The sequence below is a fragment of the Astyanax mexicanus genome, chromosome 3 (genome assembly GCF_023375975.1).
Source record: "Astyanax mexicanus isolate ESR-SI-001 chromosome 3, AstMex3_surface, whole genome shotgun sequence".
NCBI classification, from domain to species: domain Eukaryota; kingdom Metazoa; phylum Chordata; class Actinopteri; order Characiformes; family Acestrorhamphidae; genus Astyanax; species Astyanax mexicanus.
In genome coordinates this window covers 21,477,657-21,501,546 of record NC_064410.1, presented here as the reverse complement: position 1 = coordinate 21,501,546, position 23,890 = coordinate 21,477,657, and the positions used below count along the sequence as shown (strand labels likewise).

At 36.1% G+C, this 23,890-nt stretch overlaps 2 protein-coding genes across 2 annotated transcripts; both read left to right on the top strand.

Moving 5' to 3' along the window:
- The first annotated feature begins 4,950 nt into the window (after positions 1-4,950).
- Positions 4,951-7,131, top strand: LOC103044443 (uncharacterized). The gene is made up of 3 exons (XM_007253048.4): positions 4,951-5,112; positions 5,185-5,237; positions 5,334-7,131. Exons 1-3 carry the CDS (start codon positions 5,090-5,092, stop codon positions 6,905-6,907), a joined length of 1,650 nt encoding a protein of 549 aa, XP_007253110.3. The 5' UTR covers positions 4,951-5,089; the 3' UTR covers positions 6,908-7,131.
- A 995-nt stretch (positions 7,132-8,126) lies between these two features.
- On the top strand, positions 8,127-23,553 carry kdf1b (keratinocyte differentiation factor 1b). Its single transcript, XM_007253050.3, has 4 exons — positions 8,127-8,397; positions 13,427-14,331; positions 18,224-18,292; positions 21,136-23,553. The coding sequence occupies exons 2-4, from the start codon at positions 13,446-13,448 to the stop codon at positions 21,237-21,239; spliced, it is 1,059 nt and encodes a 352-aa protein (XP_007253112.1). The 5' UTR covers positions 8,127-8,397; positions 13,427-13,445; the 3' UTR covers positions 21,240-23,553.
- Positions 23,554-23,890: the final 337 nt, after the last annotated feature.

The following is a 23,890-nucleotide window of genomic DNA, read 5'->3' as shown; positions in this document are numbered from 1 at the left end:
TTACATTCTTGAGGTTCAGCTTATGTATAGTCCTGACATTTTCCTTTGCGAATTGGTACTGGTATAAATCAGAATTTTATGTTCCATCAATGATAGCAAGCCAGATGCAGCAAAATATGTTATGATACCTGATACAAACCATGATAATAACACCATGTGTTTCACAGGTGGTTTAAGGTTTTATGCCGGGATGCATGGGTTTCCCTTCTCCAAACATAACATTTCTCATTTTAATCTAAATTGTTGTGAAGCATTACTATTGGTGTATTAATCATGACATTTTGACAGAATTAAAATGTTGATACAAGGTTTTTACAAGACTACTCTTGAGCTCCATGTGGCTGTTGCATCACCATGGATTGAACTCTGTGTAATCTCCCAGTGAGTAATAGGGCCATCAATTAGACAGTTGCACCACTTACGAGCCCCCGAGACTAGATATTTTACCTTTAAGGAGCCTATGGTGAACTCATCTAGTAAATTGGAGACATTTGAAAAATCATAAAAATGGGCTCAGAGTCGTCCAACGGGCTAAGCGTTGCCAATACGATCAGGAGATTGCCGGTTCAAATCCTGCTCATGTAGCCAGCCATCATCTGCCAGAGCCCTGAGAGAGCACTCCAAAGGGTGATGTTGAGCACAAAAAAAATTATAAGTTTTTTTAAAGAGGATGGTGATTTTAGCAAGGAAAAGAAAGGATTTGGCTTTTAGACATAGCCTATTGCTGTCTTTTAGAGGTGTGGAAATTTAAGTACCTACAGTACAGCACTTTAAACTCCACTTTAACTGATTGAATTTTACCAAGAGAAATTTACTGAACATCCTGGGTGCATCATGGGGCAGTGTGGGAATGTGTTTGTTTGTTTTACCTTATTTACAGAATGTAGGAGTGCTGGGTTATTGCTGGAGATAAAACTAGCTCCTTTTAAAGGTATATTTTGCTACTACAGGTCTAAACCAAACATGATTTCTAGTACAAAGTGTTAGAATCCAGATTGTGGGTTCTTTTTCTTTTTTTTTAACATTAAAATATCCTACGTCCTCTTTATCACAATCAACTGGTTCAAAATAGAACTTTGTATGATTTCTCAGAACTGGGTCTGGGTTTCTATTGGTTTTCTTTGCCACACTTAAAATAATTCTGGAGCCCTCCATTCAGAATTCCCTGTCAGAAAAAAACCCTGTCTAAATCAGTGATGCAAAATGAAGAAAAATAGTTGAATGATGTAATATTATGGCAGAGGATATTTATCAGATCATAGAAAACATTGGGATGTCATGATTTTGGTGCATTTTTGAGTAAAGAACAGAGAAAATATAAACTGTGGCACTGTGCACAATGAGCAGGCAGGACCATTTTTCTGTACATACTGCACATGTCGGATCACATGGTGGGTGTTTGCTTTTTCACTTGATGCAAAAAAACCCTGTCAAATCATTAGCCATGTACAGTAGCTACAGAGTTTTGCATCACTGATGAGGACTTTTCCAGAGTGTGAGAGTTGTTCTGTCTGATTAATGAGACCTGCTTTCTGTATGATTTATGACCTTTTTCCTTTTCTATTCTCTTCTCTTTCTTTCTTCCTTTCTCACACTGTGACTATACTCCTGACTAAATGACTTGTGTCAGCAAATGCTGACGCTTACAAAAGAAAACCTAATATTTCTTCTCATTTTTAAAAATAGTCTCCCTTCACCAGACTTTGATAAGAATATCTTCCCACTGTGAAACAGCAATGGCACGTAACGGCCACTGACTCCTTCTTATTTGTGATGTAGAGGGACAGCACAAAAAGCCATTTCCATTCCGCGTATGTCACCTGAATATTCTGCAAACCAGGCGCAGTGTTGTACAGTAGATGTGGATTCCTGCTGACCTTGTTTCACTGTCTCAGCTTCTGCTGGACCTAGAGGAACAAAAGAAGAACAATATGCAGCATGAAATGACTTGCCAGGGAAAGTAGGGCAGCATGACGGATCTTCTACATCCGTGTCATTGGCATCAGGAGACGGACGGGTCGCTCTCACTCTGGACCGTGTGAGGATGACGCTAATGATCTCTATCAATCAGTAGCAGAGAAGGGATACTGTGAGAGCTGTGTGTGCGCATGGATAGAGGGAGATGCACCTTGCTGGATATGTGATCTGGAACATGTATCTGCACACAGAAATACATTTTATGTCTAAAAAAACAGAAACAAACAACAGAAAAAGCTAATTTGATATTTGAGCAGAGATTATTATTAGATAATGAATAAATAATTTGCTTCTAAGGTGAAAGGGTGACAACTATCTATCACTTTTATGGTTTTTTAAATGAGTTCATTAAAGATGAAGAGATAATCAGGTCAAGGTCGTGCAGTAAAAGAGAGATTTGTACCGCTTATTGGTCTCATTTGCATAAGGTCACCCTGCTGAAAGAACTTTCTATTGGCAGCTGGTTTTAGATGTACAGTGTCAATGTGGTTCATTAGCCAGACATCCAGATATTCAGAAAAAAAACAGATGAAAACATATATCCTATGCCACTTTAAGAAGAACAGTATAGACCCCAAAACAACTGGCTTACCTTGCTGCACTGAACGCCATTATTACTAGGGCTGTGTAACGGCAAGAATTGGTCAATAAGATACATGTTGCAAAACAGATTTTGATTAAATATATTGCTATATATTGTGAAATTAAAAAAGGCAATACATTGTAATTGTTTAAAATACAATTTTAGAAAACAATATCAAAGTATAAAAAAGAACAGTTTTATTTATTCATATTTATTTGTGAAATCTGAGATAAAGAATAAATACTTTTTATCCAATCTGAACCGTGGATCTCACAACTGTCATTTGGTGGCAGAAACACTAAACAAACAGCTGTCTGACAAGAATCTTTACATCTGAACTAATAATTAAAAACCAAGAGTTTTGGTGTTTTGGAACATCAATACATTATTCTAAAATAAAATATTGTAATATAATACCATATCAATATTTTATTTTCTTACACAACTTATCATTATCAGAGACCGTCCAAACCAAGCTGTCTCTCCTGAAATGGTCAAACCATTTGATTTATTTAGCATATAAGAACCATCATGATTAGTTGATACTGTCTAAAGTACAGTAACATTGGTAATACAAATTTGACATCAAAACCTTCAAAGAAGGAACTTATTTGAAAGACAGTATTTTTAAATGTATACTGTATATGGTGTGGTCTTTCATTACTAGGGGTTCTGTGTATCTTATTGTAATGCTTATTGTCAATTTAATCATTTTATTTTACAATTAATTTAATCAGGATTAAAGAGACATGCTTTTTCCTGTCTAACTGTTTAAGCTAACAAACCTGCTTGATTAACATAGTAGAACAGTTTGGTCAATTGGATAATACTGGCTGACCATCATATTGTAAGTGGTTTAGCTCTTAGGCTCAACCAGACAGATCAAGCCAGCTGCTAACCAGATAAACCATCAAACAAAAACACCAACCTCTTGGAAGTACACTTTATAAAGTTATCAAGGGGTGTGTAAAAGGGGTGTAAATGACACTTCACATCCCTCACTTGTATACCTGTATACAACACTGCTGCTTAAATACAAAATACAGAAGTTGCTGCTATTTACACCGTGCAGCTGCTAAAATAGAGAAAAAAGGTCAATAGCAGAGAATCATGCAAAAGATAATAAAATCCTAATACCCTATTTTATCCTAATAAAATATGATAAATTCTTAGTTCTTAAAGTATAACTTTTCCTATATATTTTTTGGAAACATGACCCTCAAAAACACATCAGACTTAACAAAGAAAATGATACTACATTTTATTTACACATAAGTAAAAGTTTTATTCTACCCATTTTTCGATGGTTTATTCATGAAATAAAAAAATACATGAGATAAAACACCTACAGCTTTGCTTCATGTTAAGATGTTCTTATTAATGATACGATGCTTTTGGGAAACTGGGCCCTAGTTTCTTAATGCCGACCTTTATTTTTAACGATTATCAAGCAATTTCCAAGTTTTGAGACTCGGCTCACGCAAATAGTGACGTGAACAATGTCAACAACCAATAGGAGAGCTATGGGAGAGGCAAGGCAAAAGTATTTTACGTGACTGTTTATAATCAATTTGAAAAAGAACACATTTTGCAGTTTGTAAATCTAATATGGTTCTTACTTTAATATGTACAGTATTTTAACCACAGGTAGCACTTTAAAGTCATTTTATTTAAAGTTTTTTTTTTGCACAAATTCGTTTTATTGTGCAGTGTTACTTTTTACAAACAAGTTTAATAAATACACATTTTTCAAGAATGGTGTTCTTTATTGGTGTCATTTATTATATCTATAGCAGTGAGACTGTGATTCTTTGCTCTAGAAGGTTGTAGCAAAAAAGGGGAAAAAGAAGCTTACAGACAGAGTTGAACACAAAATGTATTCTATTAATAAATATTAAGAACTAACCGTGTGGCAGAAACATAAACTGTTGATGGGGACAAAAGTTGTAAGTCTCTTATAAATCACAGCGTTATTATAAACATTATTTGTAGCTTAATATGTAATATGTATTGTTTGTAAACTCCACCAGAAGCATGATGGGAAAATAATTTCAGAAAAAATCTAGTTCAAGTCTTGTAAATAATGATCTTTGTAATGATGAGTCTTTGTAAAATCTTAGTCTGTGAGTAAAAAGTCTCTGACTACTCTTTAGATGTGAGAGAGTGTCAGTCTTTAGTCTGTTAAAAGTATTTTTTAGAGTCTTTTTAAAGTTTTGTGGTGTATGTGAGGCATAATAACTCTACTTTAGCAGGGAGGGTAAGAATGAATGAACTCCAACAAGACTTCCAAAGGGAAAACTTTCTTGGCCATGTGGCCCTACCGTCAGTCTTGACAATCACTATCACCTGCAGCTTGATGACACAGCAGTCTCTGATTGGTTAAAGGCTAGCACGACATTTTTCTCAAGTTTTTTTTTTAAGAGTTTTGTTGAAAGCATTGCATAATCTTGCAAAAGGGGTAGTATGAGGTATTGCTGATTTATATTTTAAGTCTTTTGTCTCCCTTTGCCCTCCCTTGTGGGTGCCACAATGCCTTCAGCGGACCTTTTACGGTAAACAGGATTTATTTGAAAAGTATTGCTAGCATTTTACTGAGTTTGACTTTATTTTTTAATTACTTACAGGCTACTACTTGTTTTGGTGTTTCCACATGTAAGCTGTTCTGGTAATTATGCAGGTAAGCGTTTGATGGTATTGCTTAAAAGACAAGCTACATGTAAGGGTATCTGATGGCTAACTGTCTACTGCATTTTCTTTGTTTGTTGGATGTCAGGAAGAAGAGCAAGAAGTACTTTCCAAGCCTTCAACTCCTACATCCAGAATCAAAATCAAGGCACCCCAAGAAGCTATGCAGCCCCTGGTTATATTCAAAACTCACACTCATCTCCGTACCAAGTTCCAAGACTCTCCAATCATGTCCAGGCAGTTAGCGGCAGTGCTAGCTTACCTGAAAATGGTGCTACTGCATCTCGTGCAAGTGGAGTCCAATACAAAACCAGTTCTGAGTTTGGAAAGCTGTACTGGGATAGATCCAAACTAAGCCTCACTACCCCATCAATTGTCAGTTCTGGAGGGATTGTTTTAGTGCAGGATCCTAAAGATTCTGAAGAATCTAATAAACCAGATAAGCCTTTAGCTGCTAAGAAACCACTTTCAAAACACAATGCTAGTTCTAGATTGCGGAATTCTAATCTTTCTAATTGGTTTAGAGGTGACTTGTCTTCTGGAACGATCTGGTCAGGCAGCATTTCCTCTAACTCGCATAATGGAGCATTGGATTCTTCTGGACTTGGGGGAAATCAGAACAAAAATAGCAACAACCTTGTTTTTGGATCTAATGTTTTTGGCTTGTCTCAAGGTTTTTCTGGTTCTGTTTTTGATGGCACTGTCCTTGGATCAAGACAAAACAACCAAGAAATGGGATCTGCATTTTCGGCTCAGGAGAAGCTTCAAACTGCGGCTCAGAGACACTTTGTTCTTCCACAAGCTCCTAGATGCGTTACTGATCTCTCAACTACATATGGTCAAGGATCCATTCGAAGATGTCCCAGACTTGATGGCTCTACACAAATTTCAACCCAGAGTGATGACTCCTCTGGATCTAGGTTGGATCAGTTCACCCAAAACTATCCTCCAAGCAGGTTTTCATTCACTGGTAAAACGTATGGCTTCTCAGAGGCAGTGCAGATTAGCTCTAGTACTGAAGGCAGAACATTGTCTGCATCTAAAAGTCCTGCATCTTTGTGGACTGGCAGTGGAGGACACCAGTTATTCCCTGGAGTGACTCAAACTGCCAACACTAACCAGGCCACTGTGCCTTCTCAGCACATGCAATCAAGTCATGCTTCCAACTTGTTTTATCCCAGGTATAAAAACGAAAATACTAGGTCAGGTGACCATACGGTCACTAGAGATATGCCTCAAATTACAAATGCAATGCAAAGTCACTATGGTACTCCAATGCTTGGAACTGCAGCTCAACCTGACCATTTTTTACCTTCAAGTGTGAATAGTGGAAGCATCCCAAGTTTTTCAATGTCTGGATCAGAGTCAGGACAAGTCAGTGGAGGTGCTAGTAGGCCTAATTGTGATGCTGTGAATCCAGTTTCTGACCAAACTTCCCAAAGATCTCCTGGTGCTTGGACTGCTCAGCCAAGTGAGAATGTGAGCACTTCAGGTTCTAATGTTTACCACGTAAGGGTCCTGAGCAATAACATTGCTGCTGCCCCTCATTGGACCCATGCACCTGACTTGTACAGAATTGTTTCTGCTCTCAGTGGAGATGAAGCTGCTAGAAGGTTAAAGTACCCTGAGGTAACGTTTTACAAACAGGACAGAACATTTTAACCATAGTACTTTGGATCAAACCCCTCTGTAAGCAACATGCGGTAAAAGACCTGTCAGTGACTAAAGACGTTTTGGCAGAGTAGGCAATGACCAGGCCATTCCAATAACCTTCAGTCGTTTCAGATGTATTGTCTGAACAGTGAAATCTGTAAACTGTGCTGGATTCTATCTGGTGTGGCCTGTTATATGAAGTGTTGTGCAATAAAGTCCATCTCTCTCCATAATTTATCCGACTGTGTTTTCTCAACTATCTTGAATGCATTTAAAACACCAGAAAACACTAATGCTTTTAAATTAACACTGGCAAATGTGATATTTAAACAATTCAGTGTTAGTCATTAAAACATTTTGTTTCTTGTTTAGTTCCGGAAAAAAGTCTCTATCTGAGTAGAGGCTGGTGTTGTCAATAGTAGTCAATGTTGGGTATTGCAAGAAAACATTTTTTTTTCCTGAATGGTTTTTACCTAGACGTGCAAATTTTCTTCTTTGTACTTCTTGGCATTTCATGCTAAGCCCCTGCAACTATTTAAAGTGTATTGATAAAATAACTGTAGCAAAAGTCTGAGCAACAATGTGCAAGTTGAGCAAGCTTAATACAATTTGGACATTTTTTTTTTTTTTGCGCAAGAACATTATGTAGATATTTTTACATTAAAAAAAATAGTGAATTAGAATTAATCTTAATAAATTATCAAATGTGAAAAAGTAGTCAAAAGTCATTTTTTTTATTTTTTTTTTCCTTATTGTAAAGGTTACACATATAAGTACTTTGAAGCGAATTAACAAATAAACATATCAGGTGCTAATTTGTTAATTCATTATTAATAAATAAGGACGTGAGGAAAAAACAAAACCTCTATAATTTAAGCGCTCGTTAATTTAAGTGTTCGTTATGTAATAGAAAAATTAAATTTTATTTTTGAGCCATTTTTCTAAAGCACTTTAGCGCCATCTGCCGGCATTTTCAATAATTACCTTCAGAAAAGATTTCAGGTCTTCAAGTCTTTTCTACTCTTTAAAAGTTTAAGATAAGTAACCAGGGCCATTTTACACCGACACGCTTTATCTTTTATATATAACGTTACAATTTATATATGACCCTGTTTTTAATAAATGTAAATATTTATTTTAATAAATACATCGTCACATTACGTCACCGGTGTCGCGGGGGCAGGCCGGGAGTCTACCTGCGGCCTCAGGTGTGTGTGAGAGCGTGAGAGCGTGAGAGCGCGGCGCGCGGGGAGGAGAGGATATGGGGGGGTGAGGATCTGACTGTAGAGCTGTCTGAACGCCTGGATTTATTCATAATATAATAATAAACACAGAAGAAGGAGCTAGACTTATTAGAGAGAACCAAAAACACCGGGATATTATTTACCTAGAAATTAAAATCCGGGTCAAACTCCTTACCGGAGGAAAACACGGGACTTCCGGAAAGTAACTCTAACCTGTGTGAAACGGAGCGGACTGCGACATTTCTCCCATATGCTGTGAGTAAACCCGAGTCTACAGCTGATCCTGTTCTTTACACTCATTTAACCCAGCAGCTAGACTAGCTGACTGACTGACTGATCACTCCTGTGTGTCTCTGTGTTAAACTGTCAGTCAGCGGGTCTCTACCCTCTCTCTGTGTGTGTTTTTGTACTCCTCTCTCTCAGCTCAGCGCTGTTTAACTAAAATTATATAAATAATCAACATTACCATTATTATTCAACTCCCAGTAATGCTGTTAGTACCCCACAGGTGCTGAGATTTACAGCAGAATTCGTTTGTGTCGAGTCTCTGAATTAATAAGGGGCTGTACCTGAATTAATAGATTTTATTCTGTGTTTTTTCTCTGTGTGTTTACTTTTTCTTTAAGGCTAAAGGTTGCACTAGCCAGGCCAGGTTAACTAGCTGTAACCGAAACTTCACCAAGACTCACCTTTAACAAACATGTCGTTTTCCGTCCTGTAGGCCTTTTAGGACACATTTTAAATTGTTTGCTAGTGTTTGCTAGCTTTCTGAAGTTATTTCGCTAGGCTATTAGCTCCCCTACTGTCTCTGTTCGCTAATTGTACAGTATAGATGTTGGAAAAAAAATAAAATAAAAAATGGCACAAGCTGGTTGCACGCTGGTCAAAATTACCTGTGTACTATTAATACAAATATTTATATGGAAGTCAATATAAAAAGCTTTGGTTCCAAGTTAAAGAACAACTTCCAGATTCAAATAATGTAAAAATGAAAGAGAAGGTTGAGAAGTTTTTGCCTGAAAGTGACAATATTGGCAATTTACATTGCATTGTATTTAATTTTCACAAATTATCAACCAGAAATAGAACTCTTTTACTCACGTACACCTAAATAATTTTAGATTTGTTTAAATATAATGACAGTTTTAAAATATAATACTTATTCATTCATATTATTAATATTAGTATATAATTTTTTGATGTTAATTAATTGACGTTGTTTAGCTACAACGCTAATGTATTAATCTCACATAGATAGTTAGCTAAATTTTACCAGCAAATAAGATATTTCTAGTTATAAGGATGTATTGCACTGCAAAATTTTCATTTGTGAGATAAAACATCCTCCCTGTGTTGCAAATGCTACTTATACCCAGGTGCAAATAGTCACTCACATATAAAAAAGTTTGCCTTTGTTTAAGGTTGAGGGAAAAAAGAGAGAAAAGAAAATTAGTGAACCCTTTTCAATCTTTTGAACTACTGTTGAAAGATTTAACTGATAAAGCACAGATTACTCACAGATGCCTTTTAAAGGAGAATTCCACATTTGTGTTCTGCACAGTTTAACTATTTCGCTGTAGATGTGAAAACAAACCTGCAACATGTCGTTTTCAGTCTTGTAGGCCTTGTATGACATAATTTAGGTTGTTTTCTAGTTTTTGCTAGCTTGCTAAAGTTATTTAGCTAACTTTATGCTCCTCTACTGTCTCTGTTAGCTAAATGTACAGTATAGATTTTGAAATAAAAAAATGGCACAAGCTATTTGTACACTGGTCTAAGTAATGTGTATATGGAAATTTAAGAAGGATAATTGGTGATTATGACTATTGAAAATTTACATTCTTAAAAATGTGTTTCATTTAAATCCTAATACTTATTCACTCATATTATTAATATTTATTCTAAAGTTCACAAAATATATTTGACATTGCTTATCTGCCACAGTAATGTATAAATCCTGTGCTCTACATAGATAGTTAGCTATATTTTACTAGCAAATACTATGTTCCCAGTCATTAGGAATACTGCACTGCAAATGTGCCTTTGTTTAAGGTAGATAAAAAAAAAAGTGAAACCTAGCCACTGTTGAAAGATTTTCCTGATAAAACACAGATCACTCACAGATAACTTTTAAAGGAGAATTTCACGTTTGTTTTCTGCAGTTAAACTATTTCGCTGTAGATGTAAAAACATGATAAGTTAAGAGCAGACATGTATAAAGTACCAAAGGCCCAGACTTGAGTAAAGAACAAAGTGCTTTATCAAAAAAGTGACTTAAGTAGAAGCTGAAGTGTTCGTTATGCTTCACACTTAAGTGGAAGTACGAAACTATTCAACAGTTTTTGTACTTAAGTATTGCAAGTAGTTCATTCTAAAACGTACTTCTTAAGTACTGAAAGTAAAAGTACAGTATTGTGTTGTGTTTTTTTTTTATTATAGGAAGCAGTCATAACTTTGAGAATCATATTGTTTATATAATTTCAAATGTTTAGGCTAAAGGAGCAGCACAATCACAGGGATGTACAAGACAGAACATATTTATTTACACAGGGTCTTTAATTAACTCTCTAAACAAACTCACCCAAAAGAAAGACTAAACAGAATTTACAGCAAGCCTTTAGGATATTTTAATCAGCTTAAGCTGAATAATGGTGTTCAGTCATATATTTTTGTACATTATTTTTCCACATAAACCTACTCTTTACTGGAAAAACAACCCAATATCCATGGCTGACTGTCTGACTGACTGGCTGGCCACAAACACACACATGCTTGAGAAACATGGCTACCCACAGTTGAAACCAGTGAAACCTTCATTACACAAAGTTATTATACAAAATGGTTATAAATGTTTCCTGATGCCCCAGACATTGTTTTATGATAGTTTTGAGATAAGGTTTTTGTCCAGTCACCACTTAGACATTCAGCCAGTTACCCCTATGCTTTGTGCAAAATGAAAGTAGAAAAGGCAACCAGTAAAAACAATTTCTGCTAGTAGTTCAGTGAATATTGTGATTTTGTCATTAGCTGTTACTTCCATTTGTTAATGTATAGACTGGAAAAAAATTCAGCTGAAGTTTACAATCACAGCATGAATACAATGAATAAGACACTTTTAAACTTCCAGTTGGGCTTAACTTTGGTTTTGTCTGGGTTCAAACTCAGGAACTTCTTTAATGCCTAAAATTTGATGCCTCATTTCAAATGTTTTTTCATGATGTAAAATCATGCCTATATAGAAGTCAATATAGTATCTATCAGATATACAGTTCTGTCATTTACACTTGCATATAGAACTTACCTGTAGGTTCACTGTTCACACACACACACAAAGACTGTACTGAATCCACCCATCACGCTACACACTCACACACTCAGCACAGGGACTGAAATGTCTCTATTCCTATCAGCAATATTTGCTGCTTCATTCTATAGAACTATAAACTCCTTACCTCAGTAGCTGCTGTGATCATGTATGTTCTATATGCTACAGTATGTTAAATATCTCTGCATCTTTTTCTCACTATACACATTTCATGGTACTGTATCGGTACTGCACTGTCCTGTCTGTTAAATAATCTCTTCTTTTATATTTATTGTAGTGTTATAGTTTTAAGTTGCAATCGTTACACTTTTGCACTTTATGTTTGTCTTTTTTGTTGTTGTTCCATGTTGCATCGTGGTTCCAGAGGAATGTAATTTCACTACACTGTGTACCTGTACTCAGATATAATGACAATAAAAGTTTTAGATAAATAGATATTTCTATTTTTGTGTTGGAGACATTGTAAGTTACTTTTCTGTCACCAAAATTTTATTTGAAAATTTGTTTTTGTTTTACCAATACACAGTCTCCTTGCCTAAATTATTTGAACTTTTATCCATCAGTGTTGCAACCACATACAATAATATAACACTTATTGGTGTTTTTCTAAACTGCATTATTAATAATGGTTTAAATGGGAAAGCCATGGATTTAATATGACTTTTAAAAACCCAAAGACAGCTTGTCACAAATCCCACCTGTAACTGAAGATCTAGCTATAGCTATATTTGATTTTCCATTTCTTTCACTTAAGCCATTCCTGGGTGGATTTACTGGAGTGTTTTGGGTCATTGTCATGTTGCATAGTCTCTGCTCCAGCAAGTCTCATATTTTTGTCAAGTACTTTCTGATACAGTTAAAAATGAATAGTGGATTCTATTAGAGCTGCACGATATATTGTTTATATTGTCATCGCGATGTGCACGTGTCATGTCGTGATGTTTTGATTCTTGACACAAGAAGTAGATACACAGCATCGTCTCTGTGTTTGTGTGAGTGACAGGCTCCTGCTGCCTGCACGAGGGGTGGGGGGGATTGGGATAAGTTAGCAGGAGTAAACAAGGGAAATGCTTGGCCTCCATCCACATGGCTGAACATGTGCTCAGGCCATGCAGTTACCTAGGTTACTATTAGGTAACATTGCTTCTTGTGCTTTTAAACACACGTGTTGAAAGCTGTGCACCTCAGTCCAGCACATTTTTGCTCAGATATTTCTAATTACAGCTGAATTTACACTTTTAATCCCAGAAAAATCTTATTTACCCTTTAAAAAAACATGTAAATGCCTGATTAAAGGGCCGATTACTGTTGTTTTCCTCTGGTTTTGGGTGCTCAGTGCTGACTTAGCTCTTGATTGGTCCGGATGTGAGACTGCGCGTGGGTGGGAGCATGGGCTGGTAACGTCATGGGCTCTGCTTTGTTTAATATTGGGATATATATCGCCGAAAAATAAACATTTGCAATGTACATTTTTTCCAATATTGTGCAGATCTTATTGTAGAGCATGTCAGATATCACACTCACTTTTAACAGGAAATAACTAAAAGTTTGTATAAAGTTCCTCCAAAATCCTACATACATTTCTATATGTCCATGTGCTTTAAATATATAGAAAATCCATAAGCAAACACGTAAAAAATCTGTTTGTATGCTTGTTTTCTGTTCTAACATTGCTAACTACACAGTTTGTGTAGAAAAGGCGCTATATACATAAAAATTCTTTTGTATTTGTCGTTGTTTTTATCATGGCATTTCCCCCCAAAAAACTCATATTGTTAAGTTTAGATTTGTTATGGGGCATGTTGTGGAAGCAGTGGCCTATTCAATTACAGTTTGTAGGTCAGAGACTGAAGCAGTTACTGCTTGACCTTCATGGCTGCTTAAGCATGATAGAACCGGTTTATCATTCCCAGAAGTCTTGCCTTCCCTTTACAATGTGTCCTGTTTTGTCTTTTGCAGACCCTGACACTCCTGCACCATGTCGGGCACTGGCAGAGGCTCAGAGAGGTGGGAGAATCTCTCCATGCGGAGCAGCAGCATCAACAGCAGGCCGTACCAGGAGCGCTGTGTGGACCCGGTCGACCCAGAGATCCACCTCCCTGTAGCGTTTAAAAAGACCTACCACAAGGACGCTAATGGCAATGCCACCATGCCAGAGGCAGCTGTTTTTCTGTCTGAAAAAGCAGAACCTGCATCAGGTGCCTCCACCTGTTCTCCCTGTGCCTCCATGAGCAGCTGCAGGACGTTCATGTGTAGTGTGCTGACATGTGGACTGTACAGGGTGTGCAGGCAAATGCCATGTCTGCTGCCTGCGGAGAATTCAGGGGACATTGCGGAACCTGTGACCGCCACGCCGGACAAGAATGGTTTCTATTCAGACCTTCGTATCGGTGGGATTAAAGTGGACACCTCAGTTATTGAGGAGGGGCAGGAGCAGGTCTCATTCAGCCCCTCTAAGTCTGATCTGGACAGTCCGACTTATCCCAGCGGCAGCATGGATTTCAGCACTCTACTGGACGAAGGCCTGGACGAGGACGTGGACTCGCTGATCACCCGGAAGCTCCTGGAGGTCTTCTCAGAGTTTGAAATCAACGAGCTGGCAAAGTGTACCTCAGACTCCATGTTTCTGAAGCGCTCGCAGGAGATCAGCCAGCTCATCTCCGACATTGTCCAGGAGCACAACATTAAGGAGCAGGAGGCAGAGTGTCGACTCGTCCGAGAGATCATTCGCATCAGCACACGCAAGAGCAAGAAGAAGCTCCCCTTCAGACCTCAGGAGCCACAAAGAGACAGTGGCAATGATACCTGGAGGAGCAGCAGGAAGAGCAACAAGAAGAGCAGCTTCAACTCAGTCAGTGACGGCAGTGAGTGACACCGACCTTTTTTTACCTCCCTTTGTTGTCGTTAAACACATCATGATGCCAAACCTGAATATCTTCTTTTCACAAGGCCTTTTCCAGAATTATTTTTGCGTATCTAGGGCAGTAGGATGAGAACGCCATGACTTCTGTGCATGCAAATTAAATGACTCACATTAAATGACTCACATGACTTATAATAATGATAATAATGAATAATAATAATTATAATAATAAGGCCTAATTTATTACACAATTCAAAGCCACAGATATAATAAAATATTAGCATTAGAAATCAGATGCTTCTTTTAAAAAGTTATGAAGTACAAGAAGTTGATAATGTAAGTATGGTGATGACAACAACAATCACAAGTATTATCATTGTTGTTATTATTATATAGCTTTAATTTTATATCACCTTTTTAAAATTAACAATTCAACGTGCTTTACAATACAACGTACAAAGAAATAAAAATAATATAAAAACAAAAAATGCATGAAATAAAAGTATGAATGATACAATAAAAAAACAACAACAACAACAAAGTAAAAAGTAATATTGGGAAGAATAAAAATTATTTAAATGCTAAAGAAATATAGACAATTTTAAATCATTTTTTTAAACATTTACAGAAGGAGCCTGACAGTTGTGTATTGGTAATGTGTTTTAAACATACAGTTTTGATACATTAAAAACAGAAAGCTCTCTCCCCTCTCTTTATTTATTCCTATACATGGAATGTGTGATATCAAAATGTGATAATTTGGTGAAGTTGTGCATTTTGCACAAGTTTTAAATAGTTTGTTGTTTGTACTTGTGAAACGTAAGATAAGCAATACATTTACAGTACTCAAGTAAGCTTATGGTTTAGCTTATGGTAAGATTGCTTAATGAACAAAAAACAGATTTAGGGATTCATTTTTTGTAATTTTCCGATTCTTAGATGCGTCTCGATTCAGACATGGACTACTCTGAATTGATTCACAAATGCCAAAAAATGATTTCAGACCTGCCAACGCGTGCGCATTTTGCGTAATAGGTACACATTTTAACTTCCTAGTATGCTTGTACAATTCAGTGTTCTAAAGTATGCATGGGTTTGATCCCACATTTCCATCAAGTTTGTCTTTGTGAGCGTTTTCGCAACTGCTTGCGCTGTTCATCAACGCTGTTTTATGTTAACAAGGAGGTTAATCCAGCAAGCAACCTATGAAGCCATCTTTTACTTTCCTCCACTTCATTTGCCTCCAAACTGTCAGCACAACATCTCTGTGCTGAAGACTGTCAGCCTCTCACTCACTCTCACGCTCTCTCCCTCTCTCTCTGTCTCACACGCACACCCTCGCTCGCAAACACACACAGCTGATGACAGGTTTCCTCTTTAGTGAGATTAAAATAAGCAGCTATAATTAATTTTTACTTCAATAAAGCTCTCAGATAAACTCAGTAACGTAGCACATTACAGTATTTTGATTTAAAAAATATCAAAAGTACCCTGAGATATTATAATACTGTAAAAAATACACTGATACACAGATCAAACACTAAGATTGCACTTAATTGAAATAACTTTCTATTAAATAGCAGGACCCATCGTCAAGTATTACCAAATAGTCATGCAATGAGGAAAAAGAAATCTTTATAAAACGATCAATTAATATATCTAACTTTTTTTTATTATAGAGACTGGTTTCCAAGCCTTTTATACACCTGTTCTTTCCTGCTTCAGTACTGATTATAGTTATTTTTGTCTTGTCTTAATTAAGCTTTAAAAAATTGCTACTCGTTGAGCTTACAATGCTAAATAAACATATTACAGGCTTGTCAACTGTAGTGACATTGTCTGGTGCTACAGATATGCAGAGGTGTGTCATCTGTATAACCATGAAACTCGATACCACCATGCTCTGTACTAATTATAACCAGTGGCAGCATACTTAAAGAGAAAATAAAAGAGGACCAAGTATGGAGCCTTGTGGTACACCACAGAGAACATTTATGCTATTTGCGATATGTTTAAACATATAAAAAGATTACTTTTGGTTAAATATGTGGAGAACCAACAGAGCACAGTTTTCAAGCCAACTTAGAAATAATTTGTGGTGTTTTCTATCAAATGCAGCAGGTAAATCCAAATGCATACAAAGAGAGACATTACCGCCATCAGCATTTCAATATTTTTACCAATGCTGTTGCAGGACAGTAGGATACCTTCAAGGTCTAAACTTTTTAGTGCCTATAAATATATCACACTACTATTAAAGGTTAGGCAGATCCAAGCAAGCTAGCATGGTTAGGATAACAAGTTCATAGGTTAATAAGTAACTATAAAATAATGCATCACACAAGTAACATAAATTCCAGTGCTGTTTATGATCATAATTTGATGTCGACAAAACAAAACTTGCTTTCTGTGGTCATGGTAACACCAAGTTCACTAAGTACAGACACAGACATATTTATTGCTCTTTGCAGGTGTGTATACAGTTTATACCTGCAGGCATGCCGAAAATATTTTGTTAGCTTGCTGCTGTTGTTAATGTTGATAAGAAACCTTAAAATTAGTGCTGGGCAATTTATTCAAATTCATTTAGTTATTTCAGATTAGTTTAATAAAGTTTTTAAGACGGCATATTTGAGAGTATATCTTTATATATATAACCTGCCAGAATGCACCTCAGTAGATAGGCTGGTGCTACTGTCAGAGAAGAGAGGGACCCTTTTTTATGGCAGTGATTTTCTTATTTTACATTTTTCCTAAAATTAAATATAAGGAGGTTCTTTGCACCTTGTTCAATATAAAAAGCTGCTTGGATGATTAAAGGAAGCTGCTTGATATTATAAAAAAAATAGCTAAATTAAACTGTAATTGTGCAGTTTGATAAATTTACCAATTAAAAACTAATAATTAAATCCGCCTTTTTTAGTCATGTAATTGAGAATCACTCATGTAATTGAACAGTTATTTTAATGAATTAATTAATTTATTCATTAATTTTTATTGCTCTGCCCTGCTAAGAATGCTAATTGATGGGTTTACTATTGTTTCATTCTAAGATTGTTTCACACTGTTATTCCTAAAATAGATATGTACTGCATTTACTGTAGTTCATATGTAAAGTCTAGGGAGTTTACTGGTAAGATAAACTCCAGATGGTACTTTTTCTTTACTTTTTCATTAATATTAAAATCTTAAGCATATGATGACTCTGATCTAATAATCTAATATTTAATCAACTGCTTAACTCCAATACTATGGAATCATACAGAAAAAATATTTGCTAGTTTAGGCTATTTTTTCTGCGGATTTCTTAACATTTCTGCTGATTTCAAGCTATTATGGATACCAATCAATATTGATATAACATCTGTAGTTAAAATAGTATCTCGAAAACTGTGGGATAAGACACAGCAAAAAATCTGGATGTAAATCAATAAGTATAAGTATATAAACGGAAGAAGACTGAGAATATAAATCAGATCACAGTATAGAAAAACAATACATGATTTAAGTTGCACTGGTTGAACACAACACAGAACCGGTTCATTTTTCTTTTTGACTCTTTGAATATTTGACTTTTTTCAATTTACATTTTTATCCATTAGCTTAAAACTTTTCAAAATTATTTTCAAAATATTTTAAAAATATTTTGCACCTGTAGCATTCAAAGTAAATAGGATTGTTACCTAGAGCTGATTGACCATTACAGCTGCATAGACCTGTGTGTGAGTGGTTGCCAAGTCACAGGCTGCCAAGTTCTGCTTGTTAAGGTTTCTTTGTGCCTAAAGTTCAACTGTGTGTCCAAACATCGACATTAAACATGCAGTATGAAACTTGACGTTAACTGAATTGTGCTCTATCTTGATAATCTTTTGTTTATTTGTGTTTTTCCCCAGGTCTGAAAATTTCGGTAGAGAGATCAGATGACATAGAAGCCAGAAAGCTGCGGAACAACAGCAACCAATGTAAGTGGAGCTGCTAACCCAGATTGTTTACTTCTGTGAACCAGTCAAATCAAACCTTTATAACAAAGCTTCATAACAATTACTGGTTAATTAGGCAGATTCTTTTTTCTACTAAAATTCTTTGGTTATTCTTGTTTGTACTGAAGTCCAGTCTAATATCTGCACCATTCAACACCAGCTGAAGGGATACGGGACATTATTTTCCTAATAATATTAGAAGTTGTTGAGTGTCTCTCTCAGCTGACTGTTGAGAGTATACTGACCCAGTCGTTACTTTGGTTGAGACAGAGAGGAGAAAGGCAACTTCCCTGCCTCGTGGGGAGAGTTACATAACCTGCCATTGTTTTGTACAATAGCCTGTTGTCTAATCGGTTGCAGAATTCTGAATTTAAATGACTCACACTTCCTTGTTTAAAAAACAAAATGAACAAAAAAAACCCATCCAAAAGAACTTCTGCTGCTCGGATTGCTTTGTATTTTCATTATGCTCTGCAGATGCATGTCTAATGAAAATTCTACCTAAATATAGAGTGTACAAACGTTTCTATATAAAGTGACTTTAAATTCAACAGTGTGATAAACAATTCAGTCTTCTAATTTGAGCAACCATTTGCATGTTTTTAAACATACGGTTACATAAATAGTTTATTTATATATGATGTAGATGTAAGGTAAAAAAAAAGTAATAATATTTAATAATAATAATAATAATAATAATAATAACTGTCTGTCTCTAATACTGTACCCTCACAATAGTTATTGAAACCACTCATATAAATATAATTTATTTTATATATATTTCTTAAAAAGAATTCTTAAAAAGCTAAACCAAGCAGTTTAAGCAGTTAAAGTAAGGCTGATATTTTTGTTCTTAATAAAGTGCCACAAATAGTAATGCTCCAAGATCCAGAAGTATGGTAGTCTCTCATAGTGACATTATGAGAATGAGATTACTCGTGTTGGCTGTTAAGTAAATCCGTTGTGTGAGAATAATTATCGACTTTTGTCATTTTTGGTTAGAATTTAGAAAAAGGCATCGTTTGGGTATCGATTTTGAGTTCTAAATCTGATTGGGTTGAAACCTGTTAAATGTCAAAGCATATTGTTATAGATTTTTTTTTTTTGTTAAAGTGCGTCAATGCTGTTTTTTAGATTTACACTAAAAATGCTAAAAACAATTTTATCAAAGTTACATTAAAGAAATTTACCCCCCAATCCCACTCTTCCCATACCATTCTAACAGTGCCATGCCACCAACAAAATCCATTATAGGGAAAAAAACAAACAAAAAATATATAAGAAATCACAATGCAGGGCCAGATCACAGATCAACAAATAGGAATAGAAATAGGGGTGGGCAATATTATATCGTATACAATATATCGTGACACAGAAATATCGTGATATTAAAAATCTATATTGTGATAAAAGAGATGTTCTGTCTTAAAAGTAGTCTATTATTTACTGTGAAGCTTTAGGTGTATTTATTGTATAATTGTTTTAGTTTGCAGTTTATATGCCTGCACTAAATATTCTGCAATATTTTTTGCTGCACTATATTTTATGCTATATTATTTATTTTGCCACATTATGATTATGCTGTTATACTCTTATACTATATTCCTGAAATTAATTAATTATTTTAGTTTTCCTATATCGCCAAGTATATCGTTATCGCAAAACTACCCTGAAATATCGTGATATTATTTTAGAGCCATATCGCCCACCCCTAATCAGAAACAGTTACACAAATAAATGTGTCACAACTGTGTATTTTTTGTACATTTGTTTGTGCACTTACAGTACATCATTCATTACTATTTAATACAAAATAGTTTAGTTTATATTATTTTTTAGTTTATAAAAAGAGATTGTTATTGTATTATTTATTATTGTATTGTATTGTTGAATGTTAAAAACGTTCATACTATACAAGACTAACATTTATTTTGTTGCTGTAGTATATTATTAAAATCAATACAATATTTTATATAAGATTTTTGCTGCCGCACAAATACCCCGAATTATTGTGATATTATTTTAGGGCCATATCGCTCACTCCTAGGTAAAAATATTTTTTATTATTAAACATTTTGCTGTTATTTGCCCCTGATACTTCATAAGCTGTTTTTCAGAGATAACCAGAAATAAAGAAACTGTTCATAATCACTGTTCATATTCACTTTAAGGGCCCTATTGTACTGATCTATAAGTGAGCCATCAACTGTGCACCATGAAGCTTGATTTAGGTCGTTTCGGCATGTGCTTGGTATCATAAGGACGCAAAAAATAAGCCTTGTGCAGTTCAAAATGCGCAAAAGGCATGCATTTATTCTCTCAATTAACCATGGGTGTGTTTTGGGTGTAACATGAAATAAACCAATCAGTGTGTCACTTGCCATTCCCTTTAAGAAGCAGGTGCGCTCTAACATTGACGTATTGGTATTTTAATTGCAACAGCAATGTTATTTTTCTATTCTGTTTATTGTTGATTTAAAAGTTGGGTTTGTGCACTGCTGCGTGTCTGTGTGTGTAACAAGCAGGCCAAGATAGAAATGAATGTCTGACGCCGACTGTTGTCAAGATTTTAATCAGTCAGTGGTGCACCTGTGTTTTCCGCCACCAAAATAACAACATGCCAAAATTTTCCTGAACACACCTCAGTTGGAAGGTGTGAAAATAGATTGTAGACAGGGTGTAAAATAGCAATGAGCATTGCAACGTGCCTTGCACAAGGTGTAAGATGGGGCCCAATGCATTGCTTGAGCTTGGGCACATTTTTATACTGTCTGTAATGTTTGATGTTACATAAATGTGCACTTCTTTGCTCTTTATCTCCACAGCATACTCTCCAAGCTCCCCTGTGCCTTACTCACCAAGCTTCCTGGGCTCACTGTCGCCCGTCACGTCAAATACTCCTCTGCTAACTCACAGTGTGAGAGCGTGATCCGGACCCTTTAAACAGCCCTCGCTGCAGCTTTCTGACGATCTAATGAAGTAACTTTAGAAAAGTGAGAATAGGATGAGTATTAGACTTGTGTAACTATTGTCAGGTTTTAAGATGGACGTTTGAAGACATTTACAGTAATTATGTATGCTTGTACATACAGCAGTGCTTTTAGTGCCACTCTAAACTGGTTCACTTTTACTGTTTTTATTTTATTAGTTGCAAGAGAAAATATTGCTGCTTTTTTTTTTCTTCAAATTGAGGATACGTGTGTCTGTTCAATCTCCTGCTGATAAAAGAAGAGGATACAAATGCCAACTAGTTGGAGAATTCATGATGTGCTACAGTCCTGCTCACCATTATTGGCACCCCTTCCTAATTTGCATAACCTGACAATATCTACAGAAATAAATATAAATGTACCAAAGTTATATATTCAGGGTTTTTTAATTGGAGGTTCAAAGTAATACAACAAATAAAACATTGTTTTTCAATTTGCATGTTGCAATTTTAAAGACAAAACAGAATAAACAGCATGTGCAGCAATAAAGACACCCCTTGTTAATACTGAGTTGCACACCCTTTGGCTGTGATTACAGCCTTCAAACGTTTCTTGTAGCCATCTATAAGCTTCTTGCACATCTCAGCTGGTATTTTTTCCCCACTCTTCCCTTGCAGTTTGTTCAAGCTCTTGAATGTTTGCAGGGTTCTTTTTCCCAATGGCAGATTTCAACTCACCCCAAAGATTTTCGATGGGATTGAGGTCAGGACTCATTGCTGCCCATTTTAAAACAGTCCATTTTTTCCTTTTAAACCATTCCTGTGTGCTTTTGGACATGTGCTTTGGGTCATTGTCTTGCTGGAATACCCATGACCTTCGACTCAAACCAAGTTTTCTTACACTGGGTAGGACATTTTGCTCTAAAATCTCTTGATAATTCTCAGATTTCATGATTCCTGTGATACGGTCAAGTGCTCCAGTACCAGACGCAGCAAAGCAACCCCACAGCATTATGGATCCTCCACCATGCTTAACTGTTGGTAGGGTGTTCTTCTCCTTATAAGCTTCATTGCGCCGCCTGTAAACAAACTGTTGCTTTGCATTGCCAAAAAGCTCTATTTTTGTTTCATCTGTCCACAGAACATTTTCCCAGAAGGATTGTGGTTTGTCAAGGTACTCTTTGGCAAAGATCAGTTGTCCCTTTTTATGTCTTTTCTTCAGCAATGGTTTCTTCCTTGGCCTTCGCCTGTAAAGCTCTGCTTGGTTTAGTGTGCGGCGTATGGTACTTGTTGAAACCATGACCCCAGACTGTTCCAGGTTGACCTTCAGTTCTTTCGATGTATGCCTTGGTTCTTTTTCCACCATTCGCACCAACCTTCGAAGACTTCTCTCGTCAATTTTCCTCTTTCCTCCACGTCCAGGAAGGTTCTTGACAGTTCCATGCTTGGCAAACTTCTTAATAACATTGCACACTGTTGAAACAGGGACACCAAGGTCTTTGGAGATGGCCTTATACCCTTTGGAAGTCTTGTGTTTGCTAATAATAGCACTTCTGATGTCCTCACACAGCTCCTTTGCATTCACCATTGTAACAAAAGAACATGGTCCAAGGTTTGGCTTTTTAAAACTCTGAAGTCATCATTCATTGGCTAATTCATGTCACATGGGCACTGATAATTTGTCACAGGTGATTATCCTTTGTGATTTGCCACAGGTGAGTGAAAATGTGTTTTCATACTAATTTAGTGTAAAGGGTGCCAATACCAGTGTCACAGCAAGCTTAAGGTTTTTCCTGTTTTTCCCTCACATTGTTTGTTGCTTTAAATTGTTGTTCATAATTTTCTCTTTAGTTTTAAATACGAGTGCTCTATACAAAAAACTGTTTCAGTCGACTACTTTTTTTCAGGGGGAATTTCCACAATATGTACTTAAACTTCATGGGTGCCAATAATGATGAGCAGGACTGTATGTATATGGATGGTCTCTTGAGTCAAAAGCAATGATTTAATAAAAAACGTGCCAGTGCTGGACACTTGTCCACTCTTTTTCTGTATAGTTTCTTCTATGCAAAGGTCAAGACTATGATCATGTAAATTTACCTTTTATGTAATTCGTAGTGAGAATTTTGTGCAACATTTTCATTTAAAGGGTTGCAGGATGGCCAGGAAATAGTTTTAAGTAGTGAGTTCAAATGAAGCCTTGTAATTGTATATATTTGTTTGTAAATGTAGTTTTGTTTTGGTTGTATATTCTGTCGTATCTGTCTTGTCCAAGTGATGCTGTTTGTCCAGAAAATAAAATTATTTGAATGAACAGTTTTGTGGTTAATTGGAGATGGTGGAGGTGGAGGTGGTGGTGGTAGTGGGTCATTCTCAGCTTTGCAGTGAAGCTGGCATGGTGGTGCTGATAAGTGTGTAAGTGTGTGTTACTTTGATACAAGTGGATCAGACACAGCAGTGCTGCTGGAGTTTTTAAACACTGTGATCACTTACCGTCCACTCTTACACAATCTTACCTGTAGCTGCTCCACTTTGTAGATGTAGAGGCAGAGAAAGAAGCTCATCTGTTGTCTTGATAACTAATACACCAGCATTAAAATGTATTCAGAGAAACAGAAGGATTACAGATTACGCGCTGGATTATAAGGCGC

Coding starts and splice junctions, on each gene's coding strand:
- kdf1b (XM_007253050.3), top strand. CDS start 13,446: ATGTCGGGCACTGGCAGAGGCTCAGAGAGGTGGGAGAATCTCTCCATG. Junction 14,332..18,223: donor CAACTCAGTCAGTGACGGCA/GTGAGTGACACC, acceptor GTTTTTCCCCAG/GTCTGAAAATTTCGGTAGAG. Junction 18,293..21,135: donor GCGGAACAACAGCAACCAAT/GTAAGTGGAGCT, acceptor TTATCTCCACAG/CATACTCTCCAAGCTCCCCT.
- LOC103044443 (XM_007253048.4), top strand. CDS start 5,090: ATGCCTTCAGCGGACCTTTTACG. Junction 5,113..5,184: donor CCTTCAGCGGACCTTTTACG/GTAAACAGGATT, acceptor AATTACTTACAG/GCTACTACTTGTTTTGGTGT. Junction 5,238..5,333: donor CTGTTCTGGTAATTATGCAG/GTAAGCGTTTGA, acceptor GTTGGATGTCAG/GAAGAAGAGCAAGAAGTACT.